This window comes from Sesamum indicum, linkage group LG5 (assembly GCF_026168435.1).
Source record: "Sesamum indicum cultivar Baizhima isolate 11 linkage group LG5, ASM2616843v1, whole genome shotgun sequence".
NCBI lineage: Eukaryota > Viridiplantae > Streptophyta > Magnoliopsida > Lamiales > Pedaliaceae > Sesamum > Sesamum indicum.
Window position 1 is genome coordinate 3,192,425 of NC_142661.1, and position 14,381 is coordinate 3,206,805.

The window sequence follows — 14,381 nt, forward strand, 5'->3', positions numbered from 1 at the left end:
TACTATGGTCAGAAGGTCCTTCACATAGGTCTCATCATCTTTTACTGGAGAAAAGAACTATAATTCTATGCTTCTGTCGCAAATGAGACAATTAGGCTCTCATTCCAACCTGAAGAATGTCATTATATCAAAATTATAATATCCCACAAAATAGAACATCTTTTCCATTTAAAGAAAGAAAAAGTTGCATTTACACGCAGCAGTGACTTGTTTGTACCAATAAATGACAAGCAGATGGGTTACATGGTATCAGTTTGGTTCAATGGTATGTTCTGCTTCAAAGATCATGTCCAGTATCCATTTTCATGTCCAGAGAACATTCCCAGTTTTGAACAGGTTTACCAAGAAATGTACATTAGTTGTAGTAGAATTGTAATTGGCGGAAAGTTGTAATCAATAGGCATAGGCTCATTCCAACCTTCCATAGCCTCCTGATTCTTAAATCAATTGATCCAAAGCATATTAATGTTAATCTTATAACAGCATATTACAGCACCATACAATTTAGGAATTGTTAGATTCCTCGCAGTAAGGCATGAATCTACATAAAAGACATCAACTGTAGTTGCTCTTTAATCCAAAATTTGTAAGGATAAAACTAATTCATCAATTTCAATCGACCACTACCACTAAAAAATCTACCGGGTAGCCTGAGCCTGAGCATGTTCCAGAAGCTGGCTGACCAATTTGTAAGTGCGGCCAGAAAGTGCTTTTGTATGATCAATAAGCTGTTCATACCTGGTAAACAACAAAGAAGCCGACAAATTAGGAAAGGGGGAAAAGGATTCGGGCACAGGCAATTAGCAAGGAAAAATGGGATGCCCAAAGAGTAATAATCTCAACATGATATTATCAGCAAAACTTACACATTGGCATGATTGGGCTCCATTAAAATTGTTCCTGTTTTTGAATCAATCTTAGCTTCAAGCTTTGAGGTCCTTATAAGATTCACAATCCATCTTTCTGCCTCCTCATAATTCAAATTCAGTTTCTCAGCAAGCACACTGTCAAGAAGACCCCATAACTAACTCATAATGATGTAACATGAAGAAAGTTTGACAAGGATACCACGCATTTATCAGGTATCAGTTGAATTCATGTGTGTAACTAGGATGTCAAGCTGAAGTATGTTTTTAGCAGCATGTGCGTTTTGATCAGGGAGGGTAGAAACTTTGCCAGAGGCAAGAAGAAATTTGGTAATTTAAGGAACAATTTCAGGGACTTGCCTCATGTCAATGCGCTGATGAATACGGCAATAGGTCTCAAAGATGAAAAGGCGTGCATTTTCAAGGAACTCATCTCTTAATGGTATGGAGGTAAAGTTTCCTTCTTCAACTCGCTTCCCAAGAAATGGGTCATTCAATATCACCTGCGTCAATATAAGTTGGTTTAGAAGTGATGCTATGACTTTGAGCGAATGTGAGCGAGGAACAATTTGGAATTACAGCTTACTTCTTCACATTCTTTCATCTTTTTATGAGCCCCATCAAAATCATAGTTGACGTATAGACAAGCCAAAAACTCAGTAATGGGATCTTCATAAGAGTACTGCTCTTGCTGGATCACCTTTATAAATTCCTTAAATTGAGGCCGCCTCCTTTTGTTGACAATGAAAGCAGTTGCCAGGTAACGTAAAAGATGAGGTGCATTTGTTTGAATTGCATTCAGATACCTGAAATTTATTTAAAAGATTCAAACTATGGTTAACAAAGTACTTATTCAAGAGGGAAAACTAGCAAATAATTGCAATAACTATCAACAGATGCATCATATTAAACAAAAAATGAGTTTGCAAGATAAGCAGGAAGTATAATGAGATACATGCAATCTCATACACTAGAATTGAGATCTTCAAAATGATTTACCGATTTTTCTATTATCAGATGCCCAGTTATTACCAACACAAACAACCATCTGACCCTCACTCCTTGTGGCACAAGAAGAGAGAAGGGGAGAGAGAGAGAGAGAGAGGGATGGCCTAATGAGATAAGTCAAACATCTAGTGTTACAATTGATATGGAATTTACTTAGGCTAAACACACAATCATCTTTTTTTCTCAGCCGACCAGATGAAGAAATGCGTAAATGAAATAGATCCATTGTGGAGCCATACTTGTCCTGATTAAACAAGTCAATAATCTGTGTTCTTCCATTGTCGTGGTTGAAGAAGATAAACAAACTCCAATGCATTAGCCATATTCTACTCTGCACTTGATTCAACGGAGAAGAGAAACTCTACAGGATGTATATCATTATTAGCCCTCATGTAATAAATAAGAGAATAGCACAAGTTAGAAAAAGAAAAAGTGTCTCGAGATCAACCATTCAACCTTAGAGTCAATAATTTCCTTCAAGCGGTTAAGCTCCTCTAGTGCGATATCCCAATTTTGCATCAATATCTCTGCTGCTAGCTTTCCCCATAATGCACTTAAATTCCTTTCATTATTTGTGCACAAGGCCCTGTACTGATACAAGTAATCAGCAGCACCAGAGTAGTTTCCACATTCAAACTGGAATTTGGCATATTGATACAACGCTTCTATCTGATCTGGACCAATCTGGACAGCAGCATTAAACGAGTATAATCAGTTAAACTATTAACACAAGAGATCTCAAAAAAGCTGCAAGACAAGCTGTTCAGCAAAGGATCCCAACATCATAAAATTAAAGCCTGTCAATTTCACTTAGTCATATAATCATCACGATGTTATTCACCAACCTAGCAAGCATCAAAGAAACATGCACTATTATTAACCATGTAAAGTAGATCTTTTTCATGCGCAGAGACAAACTTGCAAGTGAATGTATGATAAATCCACCCTCATCAACTTATGATCTCACTTAGATTGCCCTTGAACCGATAATAACTCATAAGCACATTACATGCTCCATTCTTTGGAAAGTGAACAAGATCATGAATCATGGAAGCTTGATGAACTCACCTGATAGCGATCATTAAGCATCTGAAGATTGTACTGTTTGTCAGCCCTCAATTCCTGAACTGCATTAGGATTCTGCAGAAATGTAATCAAAGGAGCTGCTGCCTCTTCCAATGCCTTAAGCCTACCCACCACCTCAGCTCTCCTTTCCACCATTTCTAAAGCAAACAGCAAAACAAAGAACTACTTAGACTATAACAATTTAAACACAACAGTAACCACGTTTACATTAGAAGTGAAAATGTAACACACATCCATACACAGATAACAAACAGTTACATGTCACAAGAAAAAGTCCCCTAGGCGAATGGGATCAAATAGCCAAGTCATGACAACACTGTAAAGGGAACTATATCAAGGAGCATTTATCAAATGCATAAAAATAGCCCAATCCCAGGCGCTTGAGAAGACACTTTATGTAAAATGTATCCGGATTACATCGGATAATAGGAAACATATATGTAACAAAGATGAAAACAACCTCACAAGCTCAAAAATTAGAGACCAACATAACAGAAACTACATTGAAAATTAGCATGGACTAATAGAAATATTGGAATCAATAGCTAGAATATCCCGGAGGTAGAAGAACTAACTGAAGCATCTGAGGTAAACAGCTGCTCCTTAACTAGAAAATCTCCCGAGAACGTAAATTAGTACAAACAATCATATCTAAAACAAATCAAATTAGCACCATCTAAAATTAAAGTACGCCGTATTACCATTCTCAAAGTTAGCGATTCTAAGTGTGGGTTGATGCTACCTCCCCGAGACCATAAATCCTAAGCAACGCTACCACACATAACGACTCAACAATGCATCTTAAATCCAAATAACCAAACATACCACTCAAAATCCTAGATTAATTCAAATAAATCGATAAAAAATTGAACAGCCCCTTCCCCACCACATACATACCGGTGGGAACGTCGTCGGATCGGTAGAGGGATTTGTGAATGTCCATAGCATAATCGACCATGTTCGTATTGTTAAGAAGCTCAATTTTCGCCTTCAAAAGATCTTCCTCGGGGTACAAACCTCTCTCCTGCAAGAATTCAAGAAGTGGGAACACCAGATGCCGGTCCAACTGCGGCGCTATCCGCTGCGTCAAGTCGTACTTCGACGCCATTTCCTAGCTTTCTCGTTTCAGCGGAGTTGATTGATGCGGATGTTCTGGTGGCGCCGGGAGACTTGGATCAGTAGCCCTGCAGCGGATGGGCGAACGTTGCTGCTAGTAGATTTGGGTTTGGGTATTAGGGTTTTGTGGCGTCTTTGAAGGGATTCTATGATAATATCAAAAGTGACCCAATAGTTATCGAAATTTCACAGTAGGCCACCAGCTTCTAGGGGGGATTTGGGACGGGTGAATGTGAAATGACTTAAAAGGACAAACTAAAATTGAACATGGACTCAGAGATTGCAATAAGGGGCCCTTTTTTTTTAAGATATTATCAACACAACAAAAAAGACTGTATAGTGATATTAAAATAACGTGAAATTATTTTTGTTAAAAAAATAATTATAATTAATTTTTAAAATAATCTAATTACAGGTACAATTGTCATACTTAAATATTGATAAAACGGTGTCATTGACCGTCATTTATGAGTGTAGAAGATTTTTCTTTTTTGTATTAGTACAGATGAATAAGGTTTGTAAAATTCATTTAGGTCATGTTTACTTTAATTGAATGGTCCCAATCAATCATTTAAGACTAACTCGAGATATTAATGCAAGTCTCGATTCTGAAAAGGATACATATGTAATTATAATCATCTCAAACCGCATGAGATAAATTATTTGGGCTAGCCTTCCATGGCTGAAAACAAATGTCAACTACACGTATAAGCCTCAAAAGTTCATGACAAATGTCCATAATAACCTCACATATTGAAACACAAGGTAAAATTACACGGGTACCCCTTGATTTTAGATCAAATTACACAAATACTTGTTATTTCTTAAAAAAACTACAGCTACAGCTACAACTCCTGGGGATATTAGTATAATATTTTTCAAAATGTATTTGTATAAGTTTTGCCTTTGAATAGAATGCTTAGTTGAAATTACAATTATAACCTCAAAAGGTATTGCTGTAATTTTACAAAAAAAAATTGTATATTTTAATCTAATCTCAAGGATATCAATATAATTTACTTTATATAATATCTCAAAAAATAAAAGAAAGAAAAAACTCGATTGCTATTTCGTTAAGTTTTTCGAAAATTTCGATACTTTTGGAATGGATTAGTGGGGTAGTTTATGACTCATAGCAAAATAATCCCCACTTAAAACAATGAGATATTCTTGAGCTAAAATTCATATCAGCTACTCCAGAAACAGCAGGAAATGGGTCTCATCCGACATTCTATTTCATCAAGCTGCAGAGACCAGATATTGTAGCTTTCAACAAAATTTAAAGTTGCCTCAAGAGAAGCTCAATTGTTGTCAGCCATAAAGAAAGATGATATTTCCACCAAAAGAACTTGGGGTTTATGGGTTGTATCACTGAAATGGACAAAGTAAATTATCCATTTAAAATCTTCTCAAACAATTTAAATGGATCATTCATGTTAAACTCCATAACATGAGAATTACCAAGTTCGCAGAAAGCTTATTTGAAAAGAAGAGGATGTTAATTTAAGAAAATAAGCTGTCAGGGACCGGAGTCACAAGGATAAAGGCATCCAATAGGCTGCATGTTGGGCAATGGCATAACCATGTATAGTTTTGCTGCGAGAAATAAGAAAATGCCTTGTTCGAGACAAAATTCGGGTCACCCAGAAGAAACATGAACTAAATCAGGATAAGGGTAAAAGAAAAATTTTTTATAAATCAGAGTAAAAATAAAAGAATGTAAAAATTCAAGAAGGAGACTGTCGGCAGAAGATGACGATGACCAACAGTCAGCAAAACAGGAAAGCCAACTAGCAAGTACATGACTGACAAGCCAATAATACTAAATAACTAGAAAGGACACGGGATAACGAACGCAATAACGTCATCTGAAGAAGAAAAAGAGATGACGAGGGCAATAACGTTATCAAAAAACAAATTTGAAGTCCGTATTTAAAATCCGCGGACTGTTATAAATAAGGAAGCAATGAAGCAGAAAGGCACATCAGTAAACTTCTCCAATTTGTTGTCCATACAAATAGAAAATACATTGATTGAAAATCACTAATATATACTATACATTAATGAGGATGTCTCTATAATAATTGGCTTGATTCGCAAAATGTGAATTATCTAAAATGTTCTTCTTTATATTTTCTTTTCTTCCACAAAATAATCATATTCTTTTAAGTAATTAATCTAGTTAATATTTTTCTATCCATACACGTTTAAATTTATTTTATTTTATTAAGTTGACTCAGTTATTAATTTTATCTTTCTTCGTTATCTTTCAATTAAAAAAAATACAAGAAATAATTAAATTATGTACACTCTTCGAAAGTACTTTCATTACTAATCTAAATTATTATTAAGCCATAACCCCTTAGAGTAACTAATTTTTATTTTCATAATATTGATCCACGAAAATACCTTTTAATATATATGTATTTCCTTTAACAATATAACTATATGTTAAATTAATTTGTTCTATCTATTACTTTCTACCCACAAACAAATGAAATCAATATAGTTTTTTTTTTTTTATCAATTTGAGATTTATTTTATCTTTCTTATCTTTTATATAATTAAATAAATATGATTTAAGCACACATGTTGACTGTAATTCAATCACTACAATCTTATCACCTGATTACGATTAAAATGCATTTTATTCCACATAATAAATATATACAAAAATAAATATTTCCACTCAACATTTTAAAACAAAAATTAAAGAAAAAGTAATTAACTTCTCCCGAGGGAGAGGCAACGATTGCCCCTATAGCTCAGTGGTAGAGCGTCAGTCTTGTAAACTGAAGGTCTGTAGTTCGATCCTGCATGGGGGCACCAAATGCATTCTATTTCTCACTTTTATCCATCTTTTTAGACTTCACAAGGTGGATGTTGGGCCGGGTTTGGGTCGGCACCCAAACTATCGGGAAACCCCCGAACTTTTGGGCCCGGATTGGGAGTCGAAATCAATGCCCACCCATAAATTCACAGCTTGTACAATAAAAAAATAAAAAAAAGATTTGAAAATATTATTATTTTGGTGTTCGTAATTTATGTTTACTATATGCATGTAGAAACGGCGTGTCATAATAATAATTTATTATATACATGTAAAAACGGTATACCACAATGGTCTAGTAAATTAAAATTTTAAGTACACACATCGAACATGTCACCAACAGCTAGAATTGACTAACGGATACAACAGTTGAACAAAGGATATGTACTACCAAACAAACAAAACAACTTTTATAATAGTCTCGTCAACAATACACGAATTCCATCTCTCCCCTCACTCTCTTGCGTTATTTTGAGATATCTACGTATAGATTCATGCGAAATTTTGTCGCACTGTGATAAGTGTATATATTTTTTCAAATTGCATGTTGCATTAAAAAGTATATGACCAACACTATGTAGAAGATAAGGGAAAAAGCAATAAGCCACCACCGTCACCGGCTAGGCCGCCACTTTGTTGACACCTACTCACAGCGGCCGTGGCCCATTGATGTTGCATGTAACTATAATAATCTCAATTGATATGATATATTGCAAAAAATTAAAATACAATATATGTCGATAATTAATGCATTATAAAAAGTAATTAGACAGTTTTTACATACGATGTTGTAAAGACAATAACAAATTTTAATATATAGGAACAAATTAAGAGCTTTAATAAGTAAAAAAATTAGTACATTAATTTATGCTCGCATGGACTATGTGCCACGACGTCTAGTGAAATAAAATAGTTCAAATAAGTGAAGTTCAACTTTTTGTGCATAAGTAAAAGATTGGGGTTGAAATAAAATTCAAAGTAAGAAAATAATCAACCAATGTGGCGGTATATGAAGGTAAAAGTTGTAGTATGATGGTAAAACTTGGCTTCTCGTGCTGAGAGAGTTCTCAATTTATAAACAATCTTCAGTTAATTGGATAAAATTGAATCCCTCACGGATTTGGTGGAGCATTATCTTCACAAAGTGGTTGTATAAGACTGAATATCTTATGGGTTTGTTTGAGGATTATCTCTGGCATTTGGAGACTCATGATCCTTGGGAGCAGTTAGAATCCGCTATGGATGAGGTATCTTTTGACAATAAGGATGACTTCCTAAATTTTGAATAAAGTAGTTGAGGAGATATCTTCCCTCAATCGAAATCCCAAGATTTTAGGGTTCCGAAATTGCTTTTAATTCAAACTGTCATGTGTTCTCTTGAGGTGGTTAACCCACTCAGTAAAGCCATATCCCATATTGTGCCCTTTCTCCTCAATTTCCCTATTAGGGATGAACGTGGCTAATGTAGTTGGCAACTTCGAGGATTCGCTGGAAGGGGGATTTTAGGGTTCTTTTGATTCGGATTTTTTTAAAACATGTTTAGGCAAAGAAAAATTGTTAAACACCTTCAATTCTTCCTCATATAATTTACACATACTTCATTTTCCACCAATTTAGCTTAGTCAGCATCCACGTAAGATACCACATCTTTAAGTTGAGTTTATTTGGCAGCCGGATCCCTACACGGCTACACCTCAATTTATCCAGCTAAAATTTGAGAATTTTGGCCAGAAAGACTAAAATTATTACTACATTAAAATATATAGTACCAAAATTGTTAGTTCAGTACTTGTAGGACTAATTTTACCACCCGACCAATTTTGCAATTTTGTCATTTTTCAACATGTAATATGACATAAGACACAGTTTACTTGAAATTATGTTAGATTGGGAAACTAATTAAACTTATTTATTTAATTTGCTTGTGATTATTAGCTCCAACCATTACTTTTCTGAATTATTGTTTAAGATAATGTATAAGAATTATTTGAAATATATTTGACAATTGCAGCAATATATTGTGATGAAAATAGGTATATGTTTTCTAACATCATAAGAATAAATCTAAAATGGTTTATAGAAACAATTTATCTCCTTATTTGTTTTGAATGAAATAAATACTTTATTTATTTATTGAAGAAATATGGTTGTAGCATTTCTGCTTAAAAAGTTATTATGTAGCCTTTTCATTTTAATTACTGGCACATATATATGAAATATTGCAACATTGAAAAGCAATCTATAAATTAAACATTGCCATGCTTCCGGAAATAGGGTGAAATTCCTACAAACATTCAGTGTCAAAATGTTAGAATTTTTCAGTTTATGTATTCATTAAGTTTAACTTTGTGTTAGTTTTTTAGAAAAGTTTTCGAAATTGCTATTCGCAAACTTCAATATACTTATTGTATCCTAAAAGTATATTGTCGTATAAAGCCGTTCATAAATTTTACAGTGTGAGCATTTATTACTTTAAGAAAAGTGTCGTCCATGCCTCAAATTTATTTTGTTTATTTCTTGTTATCATATGTTTCACATAACACATCATGATAAATTCCTAATTTACTGTATTTCATATTTAAATATTTTTTGGTAATTAAATAAATAATATATATTTTAAATATATATTAAACAAGTTGGTTGCAAATCCAAATCCATCACAAAATTCCATCTCAAGTAATATAATGTATTTGCAATGCTAATTTCAATTACATAAGTCTTCGTAAAATGGTCACAACCTTGTAAAGATACATCGTCGCAATGTGCGTCTCAAGTTGACTATGAAATTATCCTATTAAGGTCGTGCCGCAAAGTTGGTGACATAATTACCATACCAAGATAGTCGCAAATTTAGCTGCAATGTGATGATATCATATGAATCGTCACGCTCACAATTCTGTCGCAAGTATTTGCAATAAAGCCGTTGTTATCTCAAGCTTCCTTATAAAAATAACGCAAAACTGGAATAATGTCTCATAGCAAATCACAAGTTTTTGTTACAATTTGCTCAATATTATGTATTATCATATTTTTCACAAACTATAAATATTAGTTTGCAACAAGTATGCAGTTTTATCATAACTAATTTGCAACCGGGTCTGAAAATTTCAAAGTTACATTAATAAATAGATTGTCTTAGATAATAATCATCAACCTCAAAAATAATTGTGCTGCTGCAATAATCGCTAACCCGCATTGTCTACGTCAAAATGGTTTGAATTAGATTTCAACACATCCAATCAATCGTCTTATAAAAGTTTTGCTGATAATAATATAAATTCATTATTTTTTATAAATTATACATCAATTATATAAGAAGAGTAATACACACATTGAGTAATTAAGAGGGCATTTGGCTAGACTTATTCAGAATATTTTATAAGCTATAAGAAAATCTCATAGTGTATCTCATAATACATGCATCTTATAAGATGTATGTTCTTATAAAATCTTAAATTTTATTTAAAAATAAATATTTAAAGCATTTGAATAAAATAAGAGAATGAAACTTATAAAAATGTTAATACTGACAATTTTGTAATTAATATAATCAAAATTAAAGTAGTTTGTTAAAAGCTTATAAATAGATTGTGAATTCTTTACCTTTTTTTTTTAAAAGTAGCGATAAATTTCTAATTATATCTTATTTTTGGATCTTATAAGTTGCTTTAAAATTTCAAACGAACAATTTTCAACATCTATAAATTATTAAATATCTTATAGGATATTTTCAAAATTTTATAAACCGATCCAAATACCCTAATCTAAATTAAGCTGAATTGATCAGCCCAAACTAAAATTTTCCACATCAAAATGCACACCATCCACTATGCTAAAAAAATATTATACTTTAAACTACAACAATGCTACATATATAAAACCAATTATTAGCAAGGTCTGCTAAATAGTATGAGAAATAAAAGCTATACTAATAAACTAGCAAAAAGGAAAACGAATGTGGCCACACCTACCATATGGATTCGAATTCTTGTCAAGACTTTTAATGGTGTTAAATGTACGTCTTGACTTGTATATCGATTTCCATATGATAGGCCATAGTTCTTGGGGATAATAGGTCAGCTATAGGTACCTAACCGGCACACATGACGCATGCACAATCTTACATGACGGATTTATGGGGTGTCATCCCTACTTTTCCACTTTCGTAACCAGACAAACCAAAAAAAAGAAAAGGAGAACAAATTACATAACAACAGAAGATAAGTAAATCTCAATGGGTGAATAGCAATTTACCCTCCTATGATATTACAAATGAGCAAATTATCCCCTATGAAAAAAAAAAATAGCAACTTACTTACCCCTTATATTTCTTAAAAAGAAGCAATTTACTTCATTTCAAAAAATATAGAAAAGTTTTGTTGTATATTAGAAAACACAGGAAAGTAAATTGCTATTTTTTTATGTGGAGTTAATTTGCTCATTTACAAATGACAAGAGGGATATTTGCATTTTTCCCAAATCTCAATTGCATTGCATTATGCAACGAGGAAAGGCAGCACAGTTAGCATAAAGGCTTCATAAGTGAAAGTGGCCGAGCCAGTTAATGCGCGGTCCCTTTCCTTGAACCTCTCAGTCAGTCCCTGCACAAACATCAGACATTTTCAAAACAACATTCATTTGAAAAAATCACTACTGATCTTCTATGCAAGTTTTCTATTGCATCATACATTCCACACAATATATGCACGTCGATTTTATAACATATTTGTTTACATATATATAATTATATGCACCCCACATGCATTGATATAATATACATGAAACAGACGATGAAAGTGCCGTAAAAGTGAAGCAGAGACGGGGCGAAATAATAGATGGCCTACCTTAACAGTGAGGCAGCATCTGAGCAAGAAAAACAAGAGGAAGAAAAGAAATTAATTACCCAAATAGCATGTGAAATTGAGAAAAGAATGAAACAATACATAGAACATACTCGATGAAATTGTCGTACTCAATAGCTCTCATGCTTCCACCAGTCTTATCATACTTGGTGAGCAGGATTTCCAATACCATAGGGCTTACCGCATATCCAATACTCAGGAGAGCCTCTCTCAATTCCGGTGCATCAATCTTACCACTCCTGTCCCGATCGAATCTGTCAAAAATTCCCTAAAAGAGCAAGAAACTAATCAATATAGTACATAGGTCATTCAGCGTGAGATCAACAATCCCAAATTCAGAGTAAAATAAAACAAACAAAGTGAATGCAGAGGTTGTTTGAGTCATTTATGACTCACCCTCCAGCTCTGAAGGCAGTAAAAGAGTCCTGTAAATTCCTTCGGCCCTGTTTTCAAGGTAAAACAGAGAATGAAAGATCTCCAACCAGACCCTGTTATTAGCTACTACATTCACGGTAATTGTGTGATTTGTAAACTTTTTATCACACAAAACGTGTGAACCAACAGACAGAACAGATTCATACCGATTTTTCTCGTGTTAATACCGGTGAAGGTATACATTAGCATATGAACAGTCCTCAGCTGAAAGCTCTGATTATACGACGAAAGCGCACGTTGAAGCTCGATATCATCGATCATCCCGCTTCCATCCTGATCAGCCAACTGAAAGCACGCAATCACGGTTGGATCAGTGCCTGGGGCAAAAGTCGAGGGCGCCAGCATGCCGTATGGGGGTGCGCCGTAGGGAGCAGATGGCTGCTGCATGGTGTAACCTCCATAGGATTGAGGTGGCGGCGCGTTGCCGTAGTGGTAGCCGGCGGCAGGGTTTGCCATGATCCTTCTTTCTCTGACCGTTAAGAAAAGCGTTGGAGTACCAGAACGAGTGCGATAATTAAATTTTGTCGTGGAAATAGTGATTTTTATAGTGATGGGGCTCCGAATTTGTTGGGTTTGACATCTGAGTTTATTACAAGTTTGTGGTATTAATTTATTTTTTTTCATTTTTTACTTTTTTATTAATTATTTATTCAATTTTTGTCTTTCTTTAAGTATTGCATTATGGTTTAAAAATATTATTATTATTCAATTTTTTAATTATTAGCACTAGCCATCGTGATACACAGTTTATGTGTGCATATAAGAAATAATCTTAAATATTTTAAAATTATTATAAATAATAATAAAATATATAAGTCAATAAATCAGATTTTAAAAAAAATAGAAGAAAACAACTTTTATGTATTAAAAGAAATAATATTTAATATTATAAAATATATTATAAATAATAATAAAATATATAAATCAATAAATCATATTTTATATATATAAAAAAAAAGAAAACAACTTTATGTATTACTGACATAACCAAAATAGTTCTGTAATAGTGTTAAAATGACATTGGATCGCTTTTAATTAAAACAAAAAAGGCAACTTAATTAATGTATTAAAATTATCTAATCAGGAGTATAGTTGTCGGACTTAAGAATTAGTGTGATGGTGTTATTATTGTCTTTTATGAATATAAAATATATATATATATATATATTATATTAATATAGCTAAACATTAGCCGTGCCGCCCACAAAATCCAAATTTGATATTACATTAAACCTAACTGACATAAATAAATTTAAAAAGAAAAAAGAAAACAAATTCTTGCACTATTAAAAAAGTTCATAAAATATTATGCCTGCCAAATAATAAAAATAAAAATCCATTATTTGGAAAATATTAATTGTTAAATGTAAAATTAGAGCTATTTTTGGGGTAAATTTGTAATTTAAGATAGTGCTCGTAGAGCTTAATCGTAGGCTACGGGTCTGCACCTGCCGGCAACCATTGATATTATGTGTATGACTTAGTCGTGAGTTAATACTAAAAAATTTATAATTTTTACGTTAAAAGTTAAATTATAAATAAATTTAAAAATAAATATAACTACGCATAATTTAAATTCTCTACCAACTTTTTATTACCTAATATTTATGAACATATTGTTTTTTTGACCTTTTACACATTTCAAACTATTTAGTGATCTAAATAATTACTTGTTGTACCAATAATTAATTAAAAATAAAATCATACATATGGTAAAAATATTTATCTCAATAATTAATATAACAATTAATTTTGAATTATATAAAAGAGTAAGCACTGCAGCATATTGATAAATTTAATTCCATATAATATGAATAGTATCCCATTTTACAAATATATGAAGAAGGAAAATTATAGCCAAACTATTTATAGTATTACTCGAATTTAGAGTAAAAATATTAAATATTACTATATATTTATTAGTATATAGAGTTATGATTATAAATATTTATACATATGACATAATAATCGAAATAAGCCGTATTTTTGCTTCAAAATATTTACGTTATGATTTTATGTCGACAAAAGAATATCATTCATTTTAACATTTTTTTTGTTTCATATTTACCTTATAGTTATTATTTTTCGTGTATAATTGTCTATGCTATAATTTATTTGGGATTCACGCCTAATAATACTTGAAACTAAATAAAGATTGCAAAATATAATAATAAAACA

General features: G+C 32.5%; 2 protein-coding genes and 1 non-coding gene across 3 annotated transcripts; 1 reads left to right on the top strand and 2 right to left on the bottom strand.

Annotated features, from left to right (window-relative positions):
* Positions 1–435: 435 nt before the first annotated feature.
* On the bottom strand, positions 436–4,228 carry EIF3E (eukaryotic translation initiation factor 3E). Its single transcript, XM_011080621.3, has 8 exons — positions 3,858–4,228; positions 2,943–3,097; positions 2,331–2,558; positions 2,114–2,235; positions 1,453–1,672; positions 1,227–1,369; positions 867–1,004; positions 436–738 (listed from the first exon to the last, which is right to left on the bottom strand). Exons 1-8 carry the CDS (start codon positions 4,066–4,068, stop codon positions 639–641), a joined length of 1,317 nt encoding a protein of 438 aa, XP_011078923.2. The 5' UTR covers positions 4,069–4,228; the 3' UTR covers positions 436–638.
* A 2,602-nt stretch (positions 4,229–6,830) lies between these two features.
* On the top strand, positions 6,831–6,902 carry TRNAT-UGU (transfer RNA threonine (anticodon UGU)). Its single transcript has one exon. It is a non-coding gene; the product is annotated as a tRNA-Thr (tRNA).
* A 3,868-nt stretch (positions 6,903–10,770) lies between these two features.
* LOC105162562 (calcium-binding protein CBP) lies at positions 10,771–12,803 on the bottom strand. Its single transcript, XM_011080620.3, has 5 exons — positions 12,350–12,803; positions 12,165–12,211; positions 11,861–12,036; positions 11,751–11,769; positions 10,771–11,507 (listed from the first exon to the last, which is right to left on the bottom strand). The coding sequence occupies exons 1-5, from the start codon at positions 12,657–12,659 to the stop codon at positions 11,403–11,405; spliced, it is 657 nt and encodes a 218-aa protein (XP_011078922.1). The 5' UTR covers positions 12,660–12,803; the 3' UTR covers positions 10,771–11,402.
* Positions 12,804–14,381: the final 1,578 nt, after the last annotated feature.

Excerpts from the sequence above, each read along its gene's own strand:
- LOC105162562 (XM_011080620.3), bottom strand. The coding sequence starts at position 12,659 with ATGGCAAACCCTGCCGCCGGCTACCACTACGGCAACGCGCCGCCACCT. Across the intron at positions 12,212-12,349 it reads TATTAACACGAGAAAAATCG|GGCCGAAGGAATTTACAGGA; the intron begins GTATGAATCTGT and ends CCTTGAAAACAG. Across the intron at positions 12,037-12,164 it reads ACTGCCTTCAGAGCTGGAGG|GGAATTTTTGACAGATTCGA; the intron begins GTGAGTCATAAA and ends TTGCTCTTTTAG.
- EIF3E (XM_011080621.3), bottom strand. The coding sequence starts at position 4,068 with ATGGCGTCGAAGTACGACTTGACGCAGCGGATAGCGCCGCAGTTGGAC. Across the intron at positions 3,098-3,857 it reads ATCCGACGACGTTCCCACCG|AAATGGTGGAAAGGAGAGCT; the intron begins GTATGTATGTGG and ends TGTTTGCTTTAG. Across the intron at positions 1,673-2,113 it reads GACTTGTTTAATCAGGACAA|GTATCTGAATGCAATTCAAA; the intron begins GTATGGCTCCAC and ends AATAAATTTCAG.